At 35.2% G+C, this 26,029-nt stretch overlaps 2 protein-coding genes and 1 pseudogene across 2 annotated transcripts; 2 read left to right on the top strand and 1 right to left on the bottom strand.

Annotated features, from left to right (window-relative positions):
* The first annotated feature begins 3,369 nt into the window (after positions 1-3,369).
* Positions 3,370-4,183, top strand: LOC145069293 (RING-H2 finger protein ATL70 pseudogene; annotated as a pseudogene).
* A 12,019-nt stretch (positions 4,184-16,202) lies between these two features.
* On the top strand, positions 16,203-17,574 carry LOC145091894 (uncharacterized). Its single transcript, XM_079029710.1, has 4 exons — positions 16,203-16,430; positions 16,755-16,856; positions 16,995-17,155; positions 17,277-17,574. The coding sequence occupies exons 1-4, from the start codon at positions 16,337-16,339 to the stop codon at positions 17,403-17,405; spliced, it is 486 nt and encodes a 161-aa protein (XP_078885836.1). The 5' UTR covers positions 16,203-16,336; the 3' UTR covers positions 17,406-17,574.
* Positions 17,575-18,173: 599 nt separating this feature from the next.
* LOC145091890 (uncharacterized) lies at positions 18,174-20,997 on the bottom strand. The gene is made up of 2 exons (XM_079029709.1): positions 20,388-20,997; positions 18,174-20,209 (listed from the first exon to the last, which is right to left on the bottom strand). The coding sequence occupies exons 1-2, from the start codon at positions 20,721-20,723 to the stop codon at positions 18,476-18,478; spliced, it is 2,070 nt and encodes a 689-aa protein (XP_078885835.1). The 5' UTR covers positions 20,724-20,997; the 3' UTR covers positions 18,174-18,475.
* Between the last annotated feature and the right edge of the window lie 5,032 nt (positions 20,998-26,029).

The raw sequence follows: 26,029 nt of genomic DNA, 5'->3' as shown, positions 1-26,029 counted from the left end.
TTTTTCAAGACATACTTGGAAAGGTCAAACATGACCTCATCGTCTCAACAAGAAACTCCCGAAGAAGTTGTTAATTTTGATGACGAAAACGAATTCTTTGGAAGCTATATGACTTCGGGAAGTTTCCCCTCGACTTCCTCAGAAAGTCAATTGCAACGATACTTAAACGAGGACCCAATCGGATTTGACAAAGGATATGATATCCTCACATGGTGGAAAAATAATGCAGTGCGGTTCCCGATCGTTGCTCGAATGGCAAGAGGTATCGACCTTCTTTTACTCTAATTTAAATTTTTAATTTATAAATTTGTGTCGTGTATTATACACTAATTTGTTTATTAATAGATATTTTGGGGATGCAAATTTCCACCGTAGCATCCGAATCCACATTCAGTAATGGTCGTCGAGTAATTACCGACTACCGTACTAATTTGTCTGTTGTGATTGTGGAGGCATTGATATGCACTCAAGATTGGCTAAGAAAGAGTAGCTTGCCTATATATGACTACGACGAAGTGCACGATGTGTTAGCTGACGATGACCTCGCTATCGGTAATACACTAATACTTGTTACATCTTATTTTTAACTTCTTATTAGTATTTGTTACATTTTAGTAAGTAATAACATTTTTCTTTTGAATTATATATAGACATTGTGGATGCTATACACAACTTGAAGCTAACGGGGAAGAGATCGGGGAATTAGTCAAAATATCAAAGAAATGTTGGAATCCACATATTAGACTTTTTTTTTTTTGTTGGTGAAACTTGGAAGTATATTTTGAATGTCGAAAGTGTATTTTGAATGTTGAATGTTTGAATGTTGGATACTTAATAATATAAGTTTGATGACATCCATGTTTAATTTGCTTCAATGTTCAATTGTTTATTAAAATGTTTATTATTAAAATGTTAATTATTTACTAGTATTTAAACATCCACTTCTTTATAAAAAACCAATAAAACGCAAAGTAAATTAGTCGTTGGAATTACTCGAAAAAACGGCAAAAATCGGACCCGAAAAAACCAATAAAACGCAAAGTAATTTAGTCGTTGGGTACATCAAAATTTAGCCGGTTTCATACTCGAAAAACCGGCAAAAACCGGACCCGGAACCGGAACCGTATAACCGGAACCGGTAGAACCGCCGGGCCGGTTCGGTTCTTCATTTTTGCCGAATCCGGTTCCCCGGTCCGGTTCGGTTCGGGCCGGTTCCGGCCGGTTCGGTTCTTTTGCTCATGCCTAACAGAAACATCGAACATAACATCAAATTCTTCAGAAGAATTGGACGACTATATTTTTTTGAGAAAAAATGTAGTAGAAAGATAATAAAAAATGTGAAGGGTTGAGAGGTTCAATAGAAGTTAAAGGTTAAAAGGAAAAAAATTATAAATAAAAAATAAAAAATCGAATTTATGGCCGTTTGCAACGGTCACAAAAACTCACCAATCACAAGCATTCCTCAAGTGCACCCTCTACAGCCGCATTGCACCATTACCACACCCTTACCACGGTGGGGAGGCGATGTTCCTACACACGTGCCAGTTTGCCACCAAAATGCGGCATTGGCCGCACCCACTCCGTGCTGGTTTAAAAGATGTCTTTTATAAGTATCATCCTTATTTTTCTAATAAAACAAATCTAGTCCTTCCTTTCTGATAAACACTAAACCCTACCCAGGTTGTAATTAATTTGTGATAAATGTTATATAATTAAAAATTATAAAATTTCGCATACAAACAAAATATGAATTATTTTAATTTAAATATTAAATTAATTAGTTGATGCATGTCAAAATTTTAAATCAATAATGTAAATTTATTATATAAGTGACGTTACAAGATTCTTTATCTATTGTACAATATTATATGGCATTAAACACGACAATATGCATTTAAGCTCTTTTCCAAGCTAATTTTTTCATATATAATATTATTTTATTTATTTATTTAATATTACAATATATGATTAAAATTGTAGGACCGTAAAAGAATTATATTAAAAAAATCATATAATTTGTTGTTTCTTAAGCTTTTTGAGCTGGTGATTTGAGGACTACGATGCCACTAAAATGTTTTGTAAAAACTCATATTATGTAAATTTTCTTAGTAGGGTGTACAGTATAACGGTGGAATAGTAATGATTATCTATTATAAAACTATTTTTTAACACGTAGAAATCAAGGTTATAATAAAAATTTTATAATTATTAATTATTAATCAATTATTTTAAATAAGTCATTTTAAATGAATTATTAGTTAAGAGATATATAAAATGTTTAAAGTTATTATAATTTCAAATTTAATATAATTAGAAAATATAAATTTGAATTATGAAATTAGTTGTCTAATATATCTACATGACACATGATATAATATTAATGAGAAGTTGTATTAGAATGACATTTGACAAAAGAGATTAAAACTATTCATTTATTAGAATAAAGACATTTTAAACGATGTTCAGCCATCTTCGAATCCTATATACATTAACTTTATATTGATCTATGTTAGAAAATTTATTACTCTATACAAAACTGAGTTTGAGCAGACAATATATAGCAAAACAAAATTGAGACCCATCAAAACAAATAATAAAAGTTTAAAGAGGTGTTTGATGAGGGGAAAAAAGTTCACTTTGTAACGAAAATTTCAAATGAAAATGTAAATTTTGAAAATACCTTTGGTTGATTTGGTTTTTAAAATTTTCTAATAAAATTTTTAATTTTTAAATTGTATATAAATTATAAAAATAACTTTTATAGTTTTCCAATGTTTTTTGAATTTCTAAAAAGAAAAATAAAAACTCTATCAGTTTCAACCCATCATATTTTTTGAAATTTTCACTAGAAACTGAAAATGAAAATTGAAACCTATTTTCTAAAACCATTTTTAGAAAACATAAAAACAATTTTCTACAACTAAAAAGTATTCTTAAAGTTTTCAATAACATGATCTTATTCTTATGTTCTAATAAAAAATGATATCTTTTCTTCACCTTAAAACGTTGTATGTATGTATATATTTTTTCTAATTGTATTTTCAAACCTAAAATAATCTCGATTACACATCAGTCAAGGCTTGAAACTAAACAGTTGGTTTCATTATTTTAAAAAAATGCAGTTTGTATTTAATAATTTGGTCTTCGATTTCATAAGATTATTTTATTATCAAACTAATGATTAGTTAGAAAAATGACACTTCACCCCCTATTTTTTAATATATATGAGTATTTTATTCTGTTTATATAAAAAATAACTTATAAATCTCACTTGCCTTCTACACATCCATCCACATCTGCCCATCATACATACGCTACCGTTGACCTTTTTAATTAATCTTTTAATTTCATTTTTATAAAAATCTTTTAAAACCCCTCCACATACCCACCCACCACCTACAACCCCCTAAAAATGGCCTACCAAAAGCCACACATCCAATCCCAAATCTCCATCTTCGAATTTCCCTGAAGAAAACATGAACAACACGGCGGCGCCGGTGGCTGACTCCGGTGGCTTTCTTGGGTCACAAAACGTCGGAGGGTTCGGGTACGGTATCGGAATCTCATTCGGCATACTTCTCCTCATCATAACCATCACCTTGGCTTCTTATTATTGTACTAGAAGCACACAACCGTCGTCACCACCACCGCAATTCAGTTCCCGGCGGCGGAGGAGTGGCAATGGTGCGATCTCCGGCCAACCAGACTCAGACCATTACGTGGTGAACGTGGGTCTTGATGAGGCGACACTTTTGAGCTATCCGATCGTAGCTTATTCAGATGTGAAGATCAAGCGAAAAGATTCAGGCTCTTCGTGTTGTTCGATTTGTTTGGCTGATTACAAGGGGAAAGATTTGCTCCGACAGCTGCCGGACTGCGGCCACCTTTTTCACGTCAAGTGTGTTGACCCGTGGCTCCGGTTGAATCCGACGTGTCCAAATTGCCGGACGACATCTCCGATCCCGACGCCACTTTCGACTCCGTTGGCGGAGGTTGTTCCGCTCACCGGCAGACGGAGTTGATTCATTCGATCTCGAAACTATGATTTCAGGTTAATACATTGTACAGTATTTTGGCATCGATAATAGTAATTTCTTGCTTTTTTTCTTTTAAATTACTATAAGATTACTTTTTATACTCTGTATATTCTGCATTTCTGGGTAATGATTCAAATTTAAGGAAACATTGCGAATTTCTTTTATGTTAATTGTTATATTTAATACACATATTTTGCAAGATCTTGATTAGAAAAGTTCTTTTTTGTTCTTTGTGGCCTAAAAAGGGTTTTTTTATTTTTGTTATTTTTGATGAAAAAAACAAAAGCCTTTGAGTACATTGGCAATATTCGTAATCGTGTGAGTCAACTAAAGAATATTTCTAGTTCTTTCCTTCCATTTGGGAAGAACCCTTTGCTTGTGCAATGCTTTGAATTCAATGCCAAGTAATTGAAAACAAAGTTACAACTGCAATTAAATTTATTTTGGTTAGAAATCAATTTGTTTCGTGTTCACTTAAATCGTACACCCAAATTTATACCAATATAATTAATACCACATCTACTAATCTACTATTTATTTATGGTGTTTAGTTAGCAAATAAAGTTTTAGTTAATTTTTGGATACCCTTACCAATCAAATTTAAATCCGCAATAAGTATTTTGTTTTTTAAATAAAGAAAGTAATTATTTTATTCATGACGCTATATTAGAAAAAAAAAATGATTAATTTATACAACAAAAGGTAACATTGAATTTTGTGGAAAAATTTAATTCTTATAAATAAGAAAGATGAAAAATGTTAATTTGAGGATTTTTTTTTTTTGTGTTTTTAGACGATGAATATAATAATTCCATCTACACCACTATACTAATTTGTTGTCGTGTGAGAGTTTGTCATTTTTCATAGGCCTAAATGTTAAAAGACTTTTATGTATACACATCACAAGAATGGTTGTTTGTCATCGTGGTTGACCCCCATGATCGTGAACACTACTCTGTGTGCATCATAGTGGTTGTGGCGATGTTGATTGTTGTCATGACCATGAAGAAGGATGACGAGTGAAAGATGAGCAAACTTTCATCAAAACTCTTTCTGCATGCAAGTACCAACATAATATTTTTATTTTAATTTAAAATCTAGCATTTTCATTTATTTTCAATTAAAAAAGACGATGAGTAATTGTGCGTATATCAAAATCATGTGGTGTTTGTATAGTGATGATGTGACAGTGATATGACATCTTACCATATTTGTTGTAATAATGAGTATAACAAATGACCTAGTTTTAAAACTATTAACATGAATTTTGAGAACCGTTTAGTCAAAAGGTAGAATTGCACACAAAACAAAGTTAACCAATATTAATTTGAAACTAATTTAAATATAAAGGGAATGGACTTATTTGTGTTGATATTTATTATTTCAAAACCATTTAGACAAGGGTTAATAACTTGACAACTTAATGTGGCATGCCTCATGTATATGTTTAGGTACTAAACTATTTTTTTATACGATTTAACATTAAGTTATCTTCAGTTGTTCAAAAGTTATCACTATAACCAGACATTATAGGTTACACCGGTTACTTTGCTTATTTGGAATAAAAAAGATTAAATGTTAATTACATGGATATTGCGTGCGATGTAATTTAGAATAAAACCGATTAAATGTAAGTTACTAGATAATATGTGGATGTGGTTAATGACTTGTGAGTGTAATGCATAATGGTTTATGTATACATTTAGTTGTTAAACTATTTTTTTATTGTAATCGGATGTAACACATGTTTTTGTTTTTCATAGTGGGTATTTCTGTGTATATAAAGATAATCAAAAACGAAATTTGTATGAGAAAGTTATGGTTGTTCGAAGTTGAGATAAAAGTATGTTGCTACTTTGAGAAAAGCCAAAGAAAGTCAACTCATGGATGCAACACGGCCATGAAGGTGACGCGGTGCGGTTTAATGGCAAGTCAGCAAAGACATGCGTCGAACATTCGAGATATGTGGCAATTAGGTAGTACACGTGGTGAGTTTTCGCGAAAACAACACACCGCGACGCGTCGGGGAGGGTGTCGCAATGGGTTTTCGAGACTGTATAAATATGTGTGTTTTGTGTCATTTGAAGAGTTTTGGCACACACGATCAGAATAGTTTTGGCACATATGTAATGTTTGTAACGATTGGGTTTAGGTAAACTTAGTAATATAAAGCGGAGTGATTTGCATCTGTCTTGGATTCTTACATAAGGTTATTGTAAGATCCCCTCGGTTCAAAAAAAATAATATTTGCATATATGGTATTTTCAGATAAACTTAGTAACACAAGTCTGATTCAAGTGAAAGAGGGTTGTAACATTCATTTTCCAGGTATTTTCCATTATTAGCTCAAAATAAATAATTTGCATATATGTTCTTTACATTAGGCGTACATGGAGTGTACGTCGGGCGTAAATCACTAATTGTGGACGTGGACTTCGTCGAGTACGCTGGACGTACGTGAGGAGTAAGTAGGGTGTACTCATGCAAACCCCAAATCCTAAATTTTAGGTTTGAGTCCCTATTTAAGGACCTTAAGTCCCTTGAGGCCTCCGCATATTCAACCTCCATCCTCCCCAACTAGTGCTTCGAAACCCTAGACCTTGATTAGCTTGTGTGAGCCTCTTTTGTGTGTTCTTGGTGCATAGTGAAGAAGTACAAGTTTTTCCTTGAGGATTGTTGTGGCAAGAGCTTGAAGACTCATGGCCTTCATCACCTTTGCAAGCTTCTGGAGGTATAAAGCTCTCACCTTTATGGTTTTATGGCTTAGATCTAGACTAGCTTTGAGATTTCCATGTTGTTGGTCCCATGGTTTGGTTCTTGTGAGTAAAAGCTACTCTAGATCTCAAGTTTGTCACTTTATGTTGTTTTTAAGGATCTTGTGTCATAAAAATGAAGTCTTTGTTGCTATTTCTCACTCATGCAAGAGTTTGAGATTATTAAAGAGTATTACAAACTTACGGCTTCGTCTTGGGCTCTGTTAAGCCATGCAAAAGCTAAAGTTGTCGACTTTATTAGTTAAGACCTTCCTAAGATTACTATCTATGAGTTGGATGTTTAGTATTTAGGTATTAAGAGCTTAAAAGGTGGTTTTGGACAACAAAGGATTATGCAGGACGTAACCTCTAGGTACACATGGAGTAACGGGTTTAGCCGCGAATCCTTTTCTAGTGAAGCTCAGTTTTTGGGCCTTGGGCCATGTTTGGGTGGGTCTAGCTTGGAAAGGGTAAAATGGACTTTTACCCTAGTACGAGAGAGTGTGAAATGGACCTTTGTTTGAGGGATTATCACCCTAATTATTAATTAGGGTTGGTTTTGGATATGTGTCAATGTGAGGAGCCTTTGTAGCAGCAACTTGAGTGTGTGATTTGTTTATCATCGAATTGAGGTGAGTATTCTCACTATAATATTCAGTATGCTAGTTGTCTTTGTGATACTTGCATGGAAGACCTCAGGGGTAGCCCGAGACATTTGTATGAAAGACCATGGGGGTAGACCATGACACTTGGATGTTAGACCCTGGGGGTAGCCCATGACATTCCATGGAAAAGACCATAATAGTAGCCCATGGCACTTGGTTGTAAGACCCTGGGGGATTCCAGGGAAAAGACCATGGGGGTAGCCCATGACACTTGTATGCAAGAAGCTGGGGGTAGCCCATAGCAATGTATGCATGGTATGTGGTATTTTGGGAAACTCACTAAGCTTTGTTGGTGGTTGTCGAGGCCAACAAAATTAATAACCCTAAATCTTACACACTAAAATAGTGTATATTGGTAAAGGGATCGAATCCACAGAGATTGGTTCAATTTAATAACTCAATGAAAAATCTCTTTGTAAAAATAATTGTAAAATGACAATAAATTAAAAATGGGGGTTTGGTGTTTTGAAATACATGAAATAAACTAGAATTAAACTAAGATTTCAATGGACAATTTCGACAAAAATAAGAGTTTGATGTAAAATCAATAAGAGAAAGATGGCTGACTTGAGTTTTCCTCATTTTGAATTTTTGATGAACATATCATTAGAATCCAATGGTGCAATACTTGTTTTAAATCCTTAATTTGGGTATAGTAATCCAATAAGCTTGAGATTACCTAGACTTTTCTTAGTTGTTGAAATGGTTAGAGAAGCTCATAACAATTTCCTTAGTCAAAGTCACAATTTCCATTAAGCATGTAATTAGTGAAAGTCAACTAGCATTAAGAATTAAAAAATCACCAAATCCAAGATGAGTCAAAAGCTGTAACGCCACGATTCTCGAGTATCAATTTATGGTTATAAATTCTCATGATTTCAAGGTTTACTCGACGAGTTGGTTGCCTGACTCGTCAAGTAGTAGCGGGTTGGAACACGTGTTTAAGTGACCTACTCGTCGACTCCAAGAAGGGACTCGACGAGTAGGAGCTGGAGGATGAAACCCTAATTTCCGAGGTTTTTGTACCCTATTTAAAGGATCATTGGCCTCCTCAGCCTCTCCTTACAGCCTCTTGATAGTCCATAAACCCTAATCAATGTGTGTGCATCATTCTTGTGTGTTTTAAGATTTGGAAGAGGATTCTTGGTGGGAAGAGCTTGAAGAACAAGTGACTAGAAGCAAGGAATGTATGGGATCTAAAATCTACCTCATTTAGCATCTTTTGGAAAGTATCAAGTCTTTTCCTTGACCTCATTTCATTTTATATCCCATTTGGGGGGGGGGGGGATTTAGGGCTTTTCTAGCATATTCTGAAGCTATTCTTGGGTATGAGCTCAGATCTAAAGTTGTAACTTCAGATCTAAACTCTCTTTGGTCTCTAAGTCCATAAAACTTTCAGCTGTAGCAAGTGTGGACCTCTCCTTGAGTGTAAAACTCCATTGCAAGCTTGGTTTTGTTATTATAAGACTTTAGAGCCTTGCATGCACATAAAGTTTGCAACTTTACATGATAAACATGCCTTGGGAAGCTGGATCTGCAATATGGAACCTTAAGATGGCTTAAAAATAATCTGAATGGATAATGGACTGAAGGGACTCGACGAGTTGCATGGTCAACTCGGCGAGTCCAATGAAGATTGTCGTGGACTCGGCGAGTCAGTGGGGTGACTCGACGAGTCAGTTAGGGTTTTCCCAGTTTTTGGCATGCATGAAATCGGCGAGTTGCGGGGGAAACTCGACGAGTTGGACAAGGAGTTTACGACCGCAAACATTAGAAACCCGACGAGTCACTCAAGTGACTCAGCGAGTTAACGAGCTATGCAAGGAATTCGACGAGTGGCTAGTTGTACTCGGCGAGTTGAGGTCAACATGGACTGTTGACCTTGACCATTGACTTGGACTTCGACCAAGGGTTGACTAGTTGACTTCTGGGAGCATTTTGGGAAATTGGAAATTATAAGTATGGTTCTATGGGGAATATAGGTGGTGGATTTGTGTCAGTGATCTGAGAGTGGAACTTATCACTTCAGCGTGTCAGTTGCGAGGTAAGTTATCCTCACTATACTCAAGGGTCTAAGGCACCAAGGTCGGCCCTTTGAATTGTTATCTGGTTATATTATGCTAGTATGATCTGTAAGCTCAGTATCCTAGAGGGTAGGATAATATTATGTGCTATGTGGTATGATTTGTTAAATCGGTATCCTATTGGGTAAGATAATATTATGTGGTATGTTGTATGACCTGTAAGTTCGGTTTCCTAGAGGGTAGGATAATGTTATGTGGTATGTGGCATGATCCGTTAGATCAGTTGTTATCTATAGACTGTTATGTGATTATCTGTTATATGTGTACATGTAGTTTGGCGGTTGAGGCTTATATGCTTTGTGCGAAAGCCAATAGACCTGGGCATTCCAACCTGTTGGTTTTGGGTCGTGAGTATTCCATCCCGAAGATGATTGGACTCATAGTATGTGGTCATTCCAACCTGTTGGTTATGGGCCTGGGGTATTCCATCCCGAGGATGATTGGACCCATAGTATGTTGGCATTCCAACCGGATGGTTGAGGGCCTGGGGTATTCCAACCTGATGGTTGACTGGACCCATAGTATGTTGTTTGTTATTGTATGTGTATTATTGTGTGTATGAGTATTTTGGGGGTAACTCACTAAGCATTCGAGCTTACAGTTTCAGGTTCAACGGATGACCGCGGAAAGGCGAAGGCGTGACCATACACTTCCTCGATCGTTGACTATGATTTCTGGGAACTCTGATGTTTAGACTATTTTGAAAACAAATTGTAATAATAGAATGGTTTTAAATGATTTAAAAAGTTTTAAATTGGCTCAGATTTTATGGATGTAACAAAAGCTTCCACTACCATGTTGGAGAAAATGTTTTTTTGATTGTGTGAAGTAAAACTAACATAAAACTCACTTGTTTCTTGCTAATTTGAAGATCCTTTACTTAATAAAAAAATTAGCCAACTAATAACCACAAACACATTTAAACTCATGCATAAAAACATACAAGTAATGATAAGATGTTAAAACACAAAACATTTTCATAAAGATTCAAACACAAGTTCATGGAGTCTTCAACATTCAACAATTAGTCAAAGGATTTCACCAAAGTCAACCAAAAATTTTCTAGCCAAGCATGGCTAAACTTAATAAAACAAAGTTAGTAAAGATTGTGTAACATCTATAAAATCGAGCTAATTTAAAACTTTTTAAATCATTTAAAACCATTCAATTATTACAATTTGTTTTCAAAATAGTTTAAACATCAGAGTTCCCAGAAATCCTAATCATCAATCGAGGAAGTGTACGGTCACGCCTTCGCCTTCCCGCGACCATCTGCTGAACCTGAAACAATAAACTAAAACTGTAAGCCCGAAATCTTAGTGAGTCACCCCACCCCCCAAATACCAATGACATACAGATAACCATATCATATAACATATAATTAACAGAACAACCATGCATCACGAGTCTACAGTGTAACTGGTCTGCCTGCACTGGGCCTTCAGTCCACCTGGTCCACTCTCTGACACTACAATACGACTGGACCGCCCGCACCGGGCCTTCAGTCTATCTAGCCTACTCTCCTAGCCTCGGCACGTTTAGACCACCCTCTAAAGGCCTTCAGCTTATCTGGACCGCGCACCGGGCCTTCAGCCTGACTAGGTGCCCTCCTAGCCCTGCAGTCTATTCGGTCCGCCCTCGTATGTTGGCCTACATCACAAAGCATGACCCGCCTCAACCCAAACCCCAATCAAACAACCATGTGCACATATATTAGATAATCATATAACAGTCCATAGACAAACAAACCGATCTAGAAGATCATATAGCATAACAACATCCTAACCAGGATACCGACCTAACCGGTCACTAACATAGCATCATCCTATATACCAAGATACCGACCTAAACCAGGTCACTAACATAATACCATCCTAACTACCATGATGCAGATCTAGCATATCAATAAACACATCAAACAAAACCAGGATACAAATCCGATAAACGGTCGGCCTTGGTGCCTTAGACCCCGTTGATATAGTGAGGATAACTCACCTCACAAGTAGCTCGGAAGGTAGCGTCAAACTCTTCCAGATGTTGCTCCAACACCTATATTCACCAATGCCCCTTTGCTATAAAAATCCAACTTACCAAAATACCCTCAGAAGTCCAATAGTCAACTGCCAAAGTCAATAGTCCATGTTGACCTCAACTCGTCGAGTACAACCAGCCACTCGCCGAGTTCCTTGCATAACTCGCCAACTCGCCGAGTCACAAGAGTGACTCGTCGAGTTCCTAGTGTCAGTGGCCGCAAGCCCCTTGGTCTACTCGTCGGGTTTCCCTATACAACTCGACAGGTTCATACGTGTCCAAAGGTTAGGAAAACCCTAGCCGAATCGTCGAGTCACTTGACTGACTCGCCGAGCCTAAGGCAATATTCATCAGACTCGCCGAGTCGTTCATCCGACTCGTCAAGTCTACAACTATCTTCATCGGACTCGCCGAGTTGTCCTGATACTCGCCAAGTCCATTCAGTCCTTCATCTAAACAGAGGATTTTTAAGCCATGCTAAGGCTCCATATTATAGATCCAGTCCCCCAAGGCATGTTTATCACGTAAAGTTGCAAACTTTACGAGCATGCAAGGTGCTAATGAGCTAAATCAAGCTAAAGAAGAGGTTCTAGGCAAAAGAGCTTCACCAACATGCTAAAGACTAAGACTTTATGATAATAAGAGCCAAGATGAGCCTAGATCTAAAGTTCCAACTTCAAATCTTGGTTCATCACTCGAAATGCAACACCAAATGCCCAAGATGGCCCCAAAACACAAATATAAAAAGGATCTAGCTAGAAGAAGCTCAAGGTTGTGACTTGATACCTCCAAATGATGATAAACTAAGGTAGACTTCAGATCCCCAAGTGTTCCTTTCTCAAATCTTCTTGATCTTCAAGCCTTTCCTCACCAAGATCCACCTTTCAAGCTCAAACATACAAGTATGGAGAGGAAATGGAGATTTAGGGATTCTAGACTCACAGGGGCTGCAAGGGAAGCTAGGGGAAAAGGATCCTTTAAATAGGGTGCAAATCCCTGAAATTTAGGGTTTCATCTGCCAGTTACTACTCGTCGAGTCCCTTCTTGGACTCGGTGAGTAGGTCACTTAAACATGCGGATCAGCCCGCTGCTACTCGGCAAGTCAGGTAATCGAATCGTCGAGTAGACCTTGAAATCATGAGAAATTATCACCATAAATTGATACAAGGGAATTGGGGCGTTACAGATTGTACCCAACATTTAACAAGAATCAAGAGATGAAAAGATGATGTTCTTGGCATTCAAAAGTCTTCTAAACTCCAGAGAGTATGTGTCAAAATCGGATGTCCAAGATGAGGCTAAAGAGGCACACCAACCTTCCCAATATAGAGCCCTAAACAAAATCCCAAAAATGCCCCTGCAGGAATCCACGCGGGCCTCGTGGAAACCTTACATGGGCCGCGTGAGTGTGACGGATTTTGGGCTTCTTCAACAGCTGGGCCTTCACAGCTTAGCCCGTTTGCCCAGCTTGAGCCCGATCAGTTCCTAGCCTATTTTTCTTCAATGTTTCTTCAATTTGAGCCCAATTTTCCTTCTCCAAATCACTTATAGCTTCCGTAAACGCCCGATCATCGATCTCCGCACACTCGTAAATTTAAAGTTCAATTCTTCCAAGCCTTCAAGAAATTGACAAACTCACTCCATGAATCACCTCCATAGCCATCAAGCCCAAAATCCTCGTTGTCCTCCAATTCCAATCGCCTCCCGTAGATTCTGCTCCGCTAGTCTCCAAAAAATCTACAATTATGCTCAGGAAATTAGAAAGTACCTGAAATGGTCATAAAATAACAAAAAGGAAAATATGCATGAAAATTAACTAAAATGCGAATGAAGTGTGCTAAAATAAACTATAACAAGAAGTAAATAAAATGAAACTATCATTTGTGCTTACAGTTTATGTTTAAAATGTTTTTCACGTACTTCTGGTTTGAAGGGGAAGGGTCGGCATGATCGCACAACATCCACCCGTGTTGTGCATTTTATGATTTTGGATTGCACTTTGATAACTATTTTCTACATTGACATACTTTGATGATTTTTGAAATGAATGGTTGATGGTTTTGGTTGATTTAAAAACAAAAATTTTTACATAGTATTTTTGGAACGTTACATATAAAGTTGTAAGCATTACACATTTTTTAAAGTATTACTATCATATAAATACAAAGAATATAATGAATAAAGTATTGCACTTTGTTGAGAATCTACAGAACAAGAAAATGACATCTATCTTCAATAGCTGTTATATACCTCTTTTTAAAAGGATTTTTCTTTCTATATTATTTTATAAACTTTATTATTTTGACTTGCATTTTCATGAAAGTTTACAGTATACACTGGGTGCATGCAACGGTTATGTATCCCAATCAACACGAACCTTGAGGTCACTCCTAAAAGAACTTACATCTCATCACTTTCATAAAGGGTATTTTAGTCTTTTTTTATGTCCATCTTCTGACTCCTCTATTTGTTACTATGTGTTGAAGGATATCTTTCTCACTATGCCTCTTTTCGATTCTAAAGTGGTGCAAGTTACTACAGAAGAGCTTTTTCAGATTTCAGAAATGGAAAAGAATAATCTTGGAAAGGTACATGGTATCAAGTTGGTCTTGAAGGCTTTCATGATGATAATTGTACATATGGCATTGGGAATATGATTGCTATTTTTTCGAAACCAAAAAGCAAAGTACATTGCTATTATGTGACTTTATAATGTTTGTTATATTGTCGAATCTGTAAAGAGGCATCATTATCCATTTCAAATGTTACAAAAACGATTTGTCTCTTTTATCTTACATCGTTCAATCAAAACAAACCTTGACCAGACCTATCCAAAGCAGCGCCAACGGTGTGTCGGACCTTCCTCTAGTTCAAATTAATCATCATACATGTTTTAGTTTCCCTTGTTTAGAGTTCAGACTAGTAGTCTAGTAAAACCCAATAACAAAAACCAATAGTTTTAATACTATATGAAGGAAAAAAGACAACCACAAAGATGAACTAACAAATGTGAATATAACCTTAGTCGACCTTTGAACCAAATAGGATATTTTAAAAGCTACTTAAAACATCCTTAAATAAATTATAACCGTTTCCCAAAACAAAAAATAAGCAACCACAATGTGACACCGAAATTTTAGTGTGATAAACTCTCAAAATGAGAGTAATAATCAGGAGACCACTTAGGTACCTTATAATCCACTACCATCAATAAAAGAGGAATACAAAGTCTCCTCTAAATATATTAGAAGTATACAGTAACCATTGGGGAAGACAGCTTATCAAAGTATATGGAATAAAAAAAAACAAAGAAGAGGAAGAATAATCTGAAAAAGTTTAATGCCTTTCAGCAACAATAAATTCAAGCCTACGGACGTCAAAAACACAATCTAATTGTTGAAAACGTTGATCCAAATATCCATTCTCCAAAAGTCAAGATGATCCGTCAGTTGAATCTCGGAAAAGGGTGTTGCTAATAAGACACCCCTTGGACACCCCATTGACCACTTTTTAAAAAGTCAACCAATAATTAACTGCTTATAATCAGTTTTTTCGGAAAACAATGCAATTTCATCCAACAAAAATATTTAAAAAATTAATTAGGGTGTCCATATTGCAATATGGGATGACTTTTTAGCCAACCCCTCATAGAATTGTCTATTCTTAATTGTTGTGTATTAAAAAACGTGAAAAAAAAAACTCTTTCTTTTCTCACTCAATTCTCGTGTAGACAACACGAGTAAATAAACCTTGGATTGGGCCTCATTGCAGTCTATTCTATTCTAATCGGCAAAATTGACAAAATCCTAACATTTATATACATGGTTAATTATATAATACGCATTAATCAATTGTGGCACAAGTTTACTATCCATATAAATCTTTCCGTGTATTTTTATAACTGAAACATGGGTACGTCTCTCATTATGACATTTAGAATAAACATCGTATTATTTGAGTTTTTCTATTGTTTTTTCAAACAAAAAAATTATTCAAATTGAAAAAGTTATTGGGGGTGTTTTATTAAATCAATTTTTTTCTAGGTATTTGTTAATTAAACAAGCTGGAGCTTTTCATTTGAACACTAAATGACTAAAACACTCCAATTATTTAAATATGGGCTTGAACACCAAAAAAACAACTAAAGTTGGATTGATTTTTTTTAAGAATGCCATTTGTCAAATGATGTGGACTGTGATTATTGGGCTATTTGAAGTAAATAAAACTAAAACACACCCTTCTTGTTATTAACGGCTTAGCAGTAAGCATTTGGAGTTCTGCATAGCAACAGGCCGAAAGCCACAGCCCACATGTGGCCAACAACAGAAGCAAAACATAACAGAGTAAATTACAAATATGGTCTCTATATTTTACTCATAATTGCAATTTTAGTTTATTTTCTAAAAATTTCCAAAATCATCCCTAACATTGGTTTCTATTTGGCTATCGTTCCCAACTCAAACAGAAAAACTTTTGTATTTTTTTCAATATATTTATAGTTAGTAATTAGTGATTAACATGTCATGAACCATTTGACTGTAATAATTTTTTTTCCCTTCAGTCTTAGTATAAATCTAAGATGCGCAATTTCCATTTGAATAGAAATTGGTCCAAACATGGAAGACTAACTAGGAAATAAACATGGAGGACTAACTAGTAAATAAACTTAAAATTAGTGTACAACATTACTAGAAGTATCATCTAAACTCATCGAATTATTGCTTTGCAATTGCAACCTCATCTCAGATTTGAAGGATCCAAATCCAATGGAAGGAATTCGAATCCGTTTGTTCATCGTGCTTCTTTACTTTCTCTCCATAACCGTACCTTCCATCTACGCCACCGATTTCAACTACTGCAGTGAGTTTCTAGTTTCATCTTTCAGTGTTCTGCGATTTAAGCATCTCGAATTTTGCATATTTTGATGTTGAGTTTGGGTCGATTTCGATTTAATAGTGCGTTATTCCTAATTTTCTGGGATTTTTTTTTGTGCTTTTTGGTAGACTGTTAAATGGAGAATTCGCACAAACTTGATATCATCGATTTTGTCGCCAAAAGAAAGTTGATTCTAAATTTGTAACTACGTTTTTTTAATCAATCACCATAGTTTTGAATTTTGATGAAATAATGGTCTTATTCTTATATATGCTTATTATTTTAAATTTAATATTATAATATATGTAGATAAGAAGAAAGAATATGCCGTTGAGGTAAGTGGAGTTGTGATTAGTCCTGACCCGATAACAAAAGGCAAAGTCACCTCCTTTACTATTTCTGCAATCACAGGTAAGTTATTTATTTATATATTTATTTTATTAATTAACAACAAACCAACGTTTATTTTTATATCCTTACTTAGTTACTTGAGTTTTTCTTTATTTATTTATTTTTTTAATAAATTTATACTCATGTTTTGGCATGCAGATAAAGCATTATCTAGTGGGAAAGTTGTAATCGATGTTGCTTACTTTGGATTTCATGTCTATGGTCAGACCGGCGACCTTTGCGCCGAAACGTCATGCCCTATTCCTGCTGGCGACTTCACTATTTCTTACTCCCAACTCTTGCCAACATATGCTCCCCCTGTAAGTGGAGAAACCTGAATGACAGATTTCAAAATGATAAGTGTTTTGAGTAGTTAATTATCTGTGTCGTTTTATTGTTTGTGGATTTGATACAAGTAATAATGTGGTTTGATGAATGTAGGGTTCGTACACACTTACGTTGAAGATACAAGATGGTGATAAAAATGAGCTCACATGCATCAAATTTGATTTCACCATTGGTTTCTTCTTTGACTCCAAGAATGGACTCGCAAATAGTTTGAGTTCTTGAAATTCAATATGAATATCTTTATGTTCATTATCTTCGATGGTTTTATATGATCGATTCTGGTTATTATGTACCAATTTAAATGTATGGATTGTATATAGAACGTGATGATTCGCTATTAAATCGTATATATTTTTTAGAAAATTTAATATAACATTTCTTGTTAACGAAAGCGTGTGACTTTCCCATGAATGAGAGATTACAATATGGGCTAACTATACTTACTAATGGGCTATCTAAAATGCATTATAAAACATATACACTAATGGTTAAAAGAATCAAATAAGAGGTTGCTTGGGAATTTTTCCTATACAGAAGTGAAGAATCTTTCCACGTGCTCAAACACTAACTTTTAGAAAAGGTTGAAACTTTACAGCTAACATACCCATCAAAATTGCAATATACCCTACAACAATCAAGAACCCTAAATACCAATTGTCCCAATTTTGGGAATTGGAATCACAAAGTTCCTTCATATCCAAAACAATTGAGATTTGATACATGACCATTACCCCCACACCTTTTGGAACTCTAAAAGTATAAGAATATATAGACAACTCAAAAGGGTATTCTTCTTTTCAAGATATATACCCACGTACAACTTCAAATGCACTAGTTACAATCAACATGGAGGAGATAATACAAGTATACAACCATGGATGATGATGTTCCTGTCAACTAAAAATGGTGGGGTTTCTAACATATGTTCAAACTCCTAATTCATAAAGTACTACAACTTACTTAAAAGATAATTATTATCATTAAAACAACTAGAAAACCAACGTATAACTTTCATTACATATGGTACAACTCATAACAGTCATATTAGACATTCCAAGTTAGACACTTAAGACATATACACAGTTAAGACTTTTACAAACAGTTCCCTCTCCCCATAAAACAAGGGAAAACTCAACACACAAAGTCAAAGACTTTGAAACCCCATTTACATTTAACCTTAAAAACACTCAATAATCACCACTAATGTGATTTTCCATATTCAAACCAGTCAAGAACAAGAAACATTAGTAAAAAAAAAGCTCACAGCTTTACCCCGATAACTCACATGTCCTCTATATGACAACCTCAGTTACCGGTGCTGACGTGGCATCAACCACCACACCATTAGTGGCAGGTGGTGGTGGCGACTGAGTGTAATGAAACTCGATCTGTAGCCTGTGATGAACTGGAGTTGAAGAAACCAAACCTTTCTTGATATCTGCTTGCAGTTCCCTTATGGGAATGGCGGCCAAGAAGTTCTTAATATAATCCTTACACGATTCTTTTCCATAGCAAATCTTATCGTCGGAATCACTGGGTTGCTCAGCTGCCGGAGTCTGCTCGCCGGAATCCATGGCGGGAAGTCTGAAAATTGCTGAGCTCCGATCAAATTTCAAGATATAAGCTTGATTGCAACCTTCAAAGAGTCGTTCCCCTAAAGTGTCAATTATGTAATAAGCATCTGAATCGACTTTCAATACAAAAAAGTGGTCGTTCCAGCTAACTATGTAAACTTGAGGTTCGCTGTTTGTAGAAGCTTCTGATTCATGGCTAATCTCATCCCACATGTTATCAAATGACATTGCTCCGTGTAAAAAGTCAAAACTACCCTCGTGGAGTTCATCGGGGTGAAAAAAACCGACAAAAGATTTTCCGGGGATGACGGAGAGGGGGCGGAGATTGGCCTCGAGGACGGTGTCAAGATCAAAATGTTTATCTGGAAATCGGACCATGTAAGTTTCATTATCACAGAGACGCCTCCATTCTGATGAACCTTCTCTGATGAGAGAATCAAATTGGGATTTAATCGGCATCAAATTGTGATTGCTTTGGAACCAATCGGAAATCACCGTCACAAGGGCGGTGCAAGCGCTTTCTCCGGCGGCCTCTTCACTACGTTGATCTATAGAAGCAAAGAAAACCTCCGTCTGAAGCTTCATGCACCCATCTCGGCTGATTATCTCCCTCTGTTCCCAATTCCCGATTGCAAAACTGTCGTCCCCAAACTCAGAAGCCGGAAGAATTACCTGAGGTAGGTTAACTAGCGACTCATCGGAGCTGAGTTGCCGCCGGTCAAAGTCAATATCATCTCCACCTTCTTCACCGTAATCTTTCTTTAACAACGGTTCGCCCTTCGGTGGTGATTTGAAATTTAATTTCCTCTTCTTCCATGGTAAGATGCTGCGTTTCGGAATCTGAGTTATACTCTGTTCAGAACTCGAAGCGGTCGGGTCATTTTCCGGTGAGCAACGCTCACTCTCATCGGATTTCTGGTTACTATAATAAAGATTGTCCTCGAAAAGAGATCCACCAGCGTAATTTGCATATGCCAACGTGCCATAGCTAAATGATTTCCGAACGTTAGCATTCTCGAATGATTCGCCGTCTCCGGAATCATCGCCAGAATCAGAGTCAACAAGATTGGAATTGGAATTGGAATAGTCACCTTCGTCACTCCTGCTTTCGCTAATTTCATTATCATCCTCGCCGGAGGCTTTTTTGCCTCTTTTAATCGAGACGTACTCCTTGAAGATCTTAACTTTTCTTAATCCCGCTTTAAGTGCTGAATGCTCGTCTTTATCCCCCGATGAAGTTTCCGATGATTGATTTTGAGTTTGAGCAGCTCTCAACTCCATTAAACTGAGTGATACATGAAGAGATGGATGAGGCTCCGTCGATCCGGATGAAACAACAAGAGGGATATTGAGTTCGAATTCTTTTTCGTTTGCAGAAGAAGCAAATTCAGCAAGATTCAAGTAGGCTTTTCCGATTAAAGGAACCTTGTTCTTCAGCCCTGTGTTTGATCCCTGGATTAAAGCAAAAAAAAATCCGATATCTTAGTAAAAGCATATGATAATTCCGAATATATTATTCAATTAAACATAATCGGATTGAAATTCAATGCATATACATGAAAAGAAGATTCAGAACAATGTTAAATAATTATTAAAAATAAATTAAAAGGGGAGAAAATAAAGAACTCACAACTGTAAATCCAATCTCCCATGGAAGAAAGTCATTTTCTTTATACCCAGAAAGGGTACAAACTGAATTGAATTCTTGATCCCAGAATACAACACCGTTCGGATCAACGATTTCCCCTTCTCTTGTGAAATCCCTCTTCGCTGTTCTTCTAAATGAACCCAAAGTGATCTTGGGTCCTTTCCACTTGATTTCCACAACCCTACGATTATCCTTCTCTAGGTCGGAATGTAGAGGATCACAATTCGCACCCTCCATCTTCTTCACCACCAATTTCACCTCAAATTTTCTTGATAAAAGCGGCGGCCATGGCCGCCATTTCATCATCTTTACCACCATTTACAGTCAAGATCGAAGATATACAGAAATTGAAGACGTGGGAGTTGTTCTTCTGGACTTTGAAAGCTTATTTCAAGAATTGAAGAAAGATTCAATGCGGGTTATTGTTGAAACTTGTGATCTAGTAATCTTAAGGTGTGGGTTTTGTTTGAGAAGAGAGGGGGATGGATTTGAGAGATGAGGAGGTGATGTTTTTTTCGCGTGGGTATAGATGTAGAAACAGCGGTGCAAAGGAAAGTTAGAGAGAGAAACTCCGAGGGATATGAATCTATGATCATATGATACTTCGTGAGGTGGTATTTCCTTGGATAAAACTTCAAAATTCAAAAACTACGGTTAAAAAATAATAATAATAATATTTTTAAAAGGTCACGCCAAATTTGGGCTTTTTATATATTTAAACGAGAAAATTGCAAAAATGTCACTTGTATGTATTTTTTGGGGGTTTAGTCCAAACCCCGATCTTTTTGAATTCGTGGTCCTTTTGAGCTAGTTTCATTACGTTTTTGGTCCCTATGAATAGTGAAATGACTGTAATACCCTTAGGGTATTTATTTTCCCTTTTTCTTTTATTTCTTTTTAAATCTAATACTAATTTATTTATTTTAATAATTAAAAAAATAACAAGGGGCCCTCTCTCTCTCTCTCTCTCTCTCTCTCTCTCTCTCTCTCTCTCTCTCTCTCTCTCTCTCTCTCTCTCTCTCTCTCTCTCTCTCTCTCTCTCTCTCTCTCTCTCTCTCTCTCTCTCTCTCTCCTGTGAAGAATTTCATCGTCTTCGTATTCTTCATACATCCCCAAATCAACACCATAACTCTTCTTCTTCTAAAATCAGTACTTATACACTCAAGAGGTTGTTTAGGTATAAATATTACAACATCAAGTAGCTGTGATTAGATGATGACTAAGATTCACAGAAGAATCAAATATATATCCCAAATTTGTAATACCTTCAAGTCCTACAATTAAACCCAAAATCGATTTCAAATTAAACCAAAAATCAATTTCATGGCTTCTCATCTAAGCTTTCTGATGTAGAGCAGGAAGAAGCTACACTACCCCACTGCTACCACCTTTCTCCCAATCGTAAACAACCATCCCAACTCCACTCAACTTCCGGAGCAACCTCCAACCACCAAACCACCTCCTTTCCCTCACCCCTCTCCTTTTCGTTCGTTATCGACATAAGAGAAACAGGGCAGCAAGGTCACCACCTCATTGCCACCGTGAGACTTTCCGACCCACCACTACCGAGTTGCTGCTGCCGAGTTAGTTCATCTACCACCTGCCACCCCTCGTCGATGTAACCCACCACCATTGTTATTGCTGTCAGAATCTTCTCCTCAGATTAATTTGCACCTTCCTCGTCCCTCTCCCTGAGTTTATGCTAGAAAAAGACAAACGAACAGCACAACGAAACTGCCACTGTGCGCCACCCATCACCACCGCTGCCATTTTTTTTTTCTTTTTTGAGTTGCTTCCACCGTGAAGACTCCTATCAGCCATCACATCCCCCCACTGTGAGAGCTACATCCGGTTCTTCATTTTCTAGGTTTGGAAGCATAAAAGATTTCTTGATTTGATTTATATAAAAGTTGTACAATGTATATTAAATGTGTATGAATCTGGAGAGAGAGGGGGAGAGAGAGAGAGAGAGATGTGGACCCAAATTATTTATTTATTTTGTTTTTCATTTAAATTAAATAGAAAAAACATTAAAAAATATATCAGAAGGGCATTATAGTCATTTCAATTTTACGAAGGACCAAATTTGCGTACAAACATGGTTAAAAGGACTACGAATCCAAAAAAGTCGGGGTTTAGACTAAAACCCCAAAAAAACGCATACCACAGGGACCATTTTTGCAATTTTGTCTATTTAAACATAGCGGTAATAGCTATTACAAATACATAAGAGAATACAAATTTATTTATTTTGTAATTTATTAAAAATACCTAATCAGTTTTGTAAATTCTCTCATTCAAATCACTTAATATTTATCCAACTGCTAAATAAAAAGTTGAACGACAGCATAATTTACATCAACCAATTCAACGATTTTATTGTTTACTTCTTTTTATTAAAAAAAGTATATTAGTTGCTTCAACAGAAAAAAAATAATAATAATAAGTTGCAACCTCATTTATCTTTACAGCTTATCTTTACGATAACAACAAATTTTATCTTAACTCATTCCTTAGGCTATACTGTTGGCATGTTTATTTGACAATTGTTGCTAGCGGTAAAGTTATTTTTCCCAACGAGTAGACCTGACAATGGAGCGAGTTTTGACCCTGATCCGATCCAAACCCTTAACAATTATACGGGTTTTGAGCATACTTTTTGATCTGTTTACCCTTTAACGACCCGTACTCCTAAACCTTTTGTTAAAAGGGTCGGGTATGGATCATCACCGATCCACTCCGTTAATAACACGCCCCATATAAATTTTAGAATTATACATTTATATTTTATACTGCCTAAAATTTACTTTAAATTCCAATCGAAAGTCCAAAGAGAAAGGCCAAAGACTAAACTGTTTTTATATAGGACTCGATGACTCAACTTCTAGACTTTCAGTTTTCTCTCAAGAATCATGATATCATTTCATTTATATTTCATCATGTAATCAACAATTTTATTTATGAATCAATAAATTCATATATCAACCGGAAGAAAGTTTGTAATTGTTATTCTCTATCAATGCAATCGACGGTCAAAAATCAATCAGAAGTAATTACAATAATGATTTTACTTCCAATTGAAAGTCTTGGAGTACATAATGTGTTTTCTAAATTAACACTTGTTTTATTTAATAAATGTGATTTTATGATTTAAACAAAATGTGTTTGATTATTCAAAAAACATACGGGTTACAAGGCGGGTTTGGATATCTGCTGATTCGGTGGATAAGGGTATGATTTTGATTATTCAAAACCCTGCGAATTACGAAACAGGTTTGGATCGGATTTTTGAATTTGTTAAAAGGGTTTGGATTAAGGCCGATTCACTCCAAACCCGCCTCATTGCCAGGTCTACCAACGAGCAATTGTCAAGTGCGAAAACGTATGGCATGTATGGCTTTTACACAACAAATTTCATATATATCTTGCATATTATACAATTCTGCAAGCATGATATGTTTATTTTAAGAAAAAAAAAGTTGGTAGTCAAGAAATAGCAACACACTTCATTTATAGGCAAAACATGGCAAAAAATGATAAAAGTAATCCTTATGTGACACCAAATTTTCATAGGCAAAAATATCATGATACCGTTCAACCTTAAACATTCTGATGCCAAAGAACTTCCACATTTTATGTCCAATCATATTTTCAAAACGCTCTAATTAATTGGGTAACTGATGTTCAAGATAAATAAAAGGGACATGAAAGTTGTCGGAAAAAAAAAAGAGAATGTATCAAATATATGAGAAAAGAACTACAAATTTTGGGAAAAATAGCCTTGTGAAACCCACAATTTTTTTTGTCTAAAACTAATAAAAGAAAAGATTTGTGTTGAAGATAAAACTAAAATTACATAAAATTTTATTTATAACGAAAAATCATGTATATCCAATACAATTTCTAGATAACTCGTAATTTCTTTAAGATAAGTATGTTATACTACGTGTTATATTATATTTTATGTAGAATTTGTCATGTTTTATATATCAATTATATTTTAATTTACCCATTTCCTTGTTTTTATTTGCTTCATAATCAAACATACCACCGGTGCATACAACGTTTATATATTGTCGGATTTAGTGTTGGGACAATTATAAAATTATAACAATTCCTTAAAATATTTAATTAATTTTCATTCATCTAATATGTTATACTAATCCAAGTTTGGGGAATATTATGAGTTCAATTTTTAAACAGTAAAATTTATATCTAATAGAACTCTACAAACGGTTGAAAAACGACCATGTGGTAACATTAAAGTTACTCCATATAAACATTATAACTTGTAATTTTTATTGATGTAGAACTCTTCGGTATAGATTAATTAGATAAATACTCAAAGCTAAAAGGTCATAAAAGTTATTTTGAATCGTTTTTGGATCACAAGTTATTTGTCTAAAATAAAAGCTAAAAGTTCTAACCGTTAAATGAAACTTTTTTTTTCTAAGTTTTTTCTTAAAAGCTTTCAAAAGCTATATGTTGAACATGCACAAAATCTATAAACCATATTATTCTATTAACTATTGTGAATTATATACAAAGGGTTTTTGGCATTATAATACAACAAAGTTTGGCTATTTTATATATTTAGTCACTCAAGTTTTTTTCCATTAAAGTTGAATTTTACTAATCACAATTTTACCTATCAATTACACCATTATATAACCTGATACAAGAACAGTTGGTTACCTGAGTGACTAAATGTGTACATTCGTCAAAATTTGTTGTGCTACATTCATTTGTTTTAGAAGATATTTAATCATTAAGCTTAATTTAACCTAATTAATGAGTGGGACTGCCTTCTTTATATTTTTGCACCTTGAAATGTACCTATCATTTACATATTAGGAAACGTAGGTTTCCTTTGAATCGCGGAAAAATGACTTTTAGGATTTATGTTTTTTGGCGTGAAAATATTTCACATAGGTGCTTTTTGTTATTTTGAAGTAAAAATTCATGAAGTTTGCGGATCATCTCTGCAACTTTCTGTAGTAAAAGAGGTGGACCAAACGGCTGCAGACTGTAATAAAAAGTGTGTTTGTTTTTTTTTAATATCTGCATGCTGATGCATATATTAAAAAAATAAAAATAAACTGATTTTATAAACCAAAATAGTTTTTTAATACCGGAAAAATGACTTTTAGGATTTATGTTTTTTGGCGTGAAAATATTTCACATAGGTGCTTTTTGTTATTTTGAAGTAAAAATTCATGAAGTTTGCGGATCATCTCTGCAACTTTCTGTAGTAAAAGAGGTGGACCAAACGGCTGCAGACTGTAATAAAAAGTGTGTTTGTTTTTTTTAATATCTGCATGCTGATGCATATATTAAAAAAATAAAAATAAACTGATTTTATAAACCAAAATAGTTTTTTAATACCGAAATTTAATAATGTATGACATTTCAGCAAAAAATTATGATATTTCAACAAAAAATAATGATATTTTAGTAAAAATAAAGATATTTCGTCAAGAAATTATCATTATATAATATCAAAAAAACGAAAAAAAAAAATCAACAAGAATAAACAAAAAAACGAAAAAAAAATGTAAAATAAGATTTCAACAACATATAATCAAGATTTCAGCAAGAAAAAAGAAGAAGAAGATGTTGGAAGA

The sequence above is a fragment of the Lactuca serriola genome, chromosome 1 (genome assembly GCF_051521515.1).
Source record: "Lactuca serriola cultivar US96UC23 chromosome 1, Lser_US96UC23_V15, whole genome shotgun sequence".
NCBI lineage: Eukaryota > Viridiplantae > Streptophyta > Magnoliopsida > Asterales > Asteraceae > Lactuca > Lactuca serriola.
The sequence above is the reverse complement of the archived record's forward strand: the minus strand, read 5'-3'. Positions and strand labels throughout refer to the sequence as shown.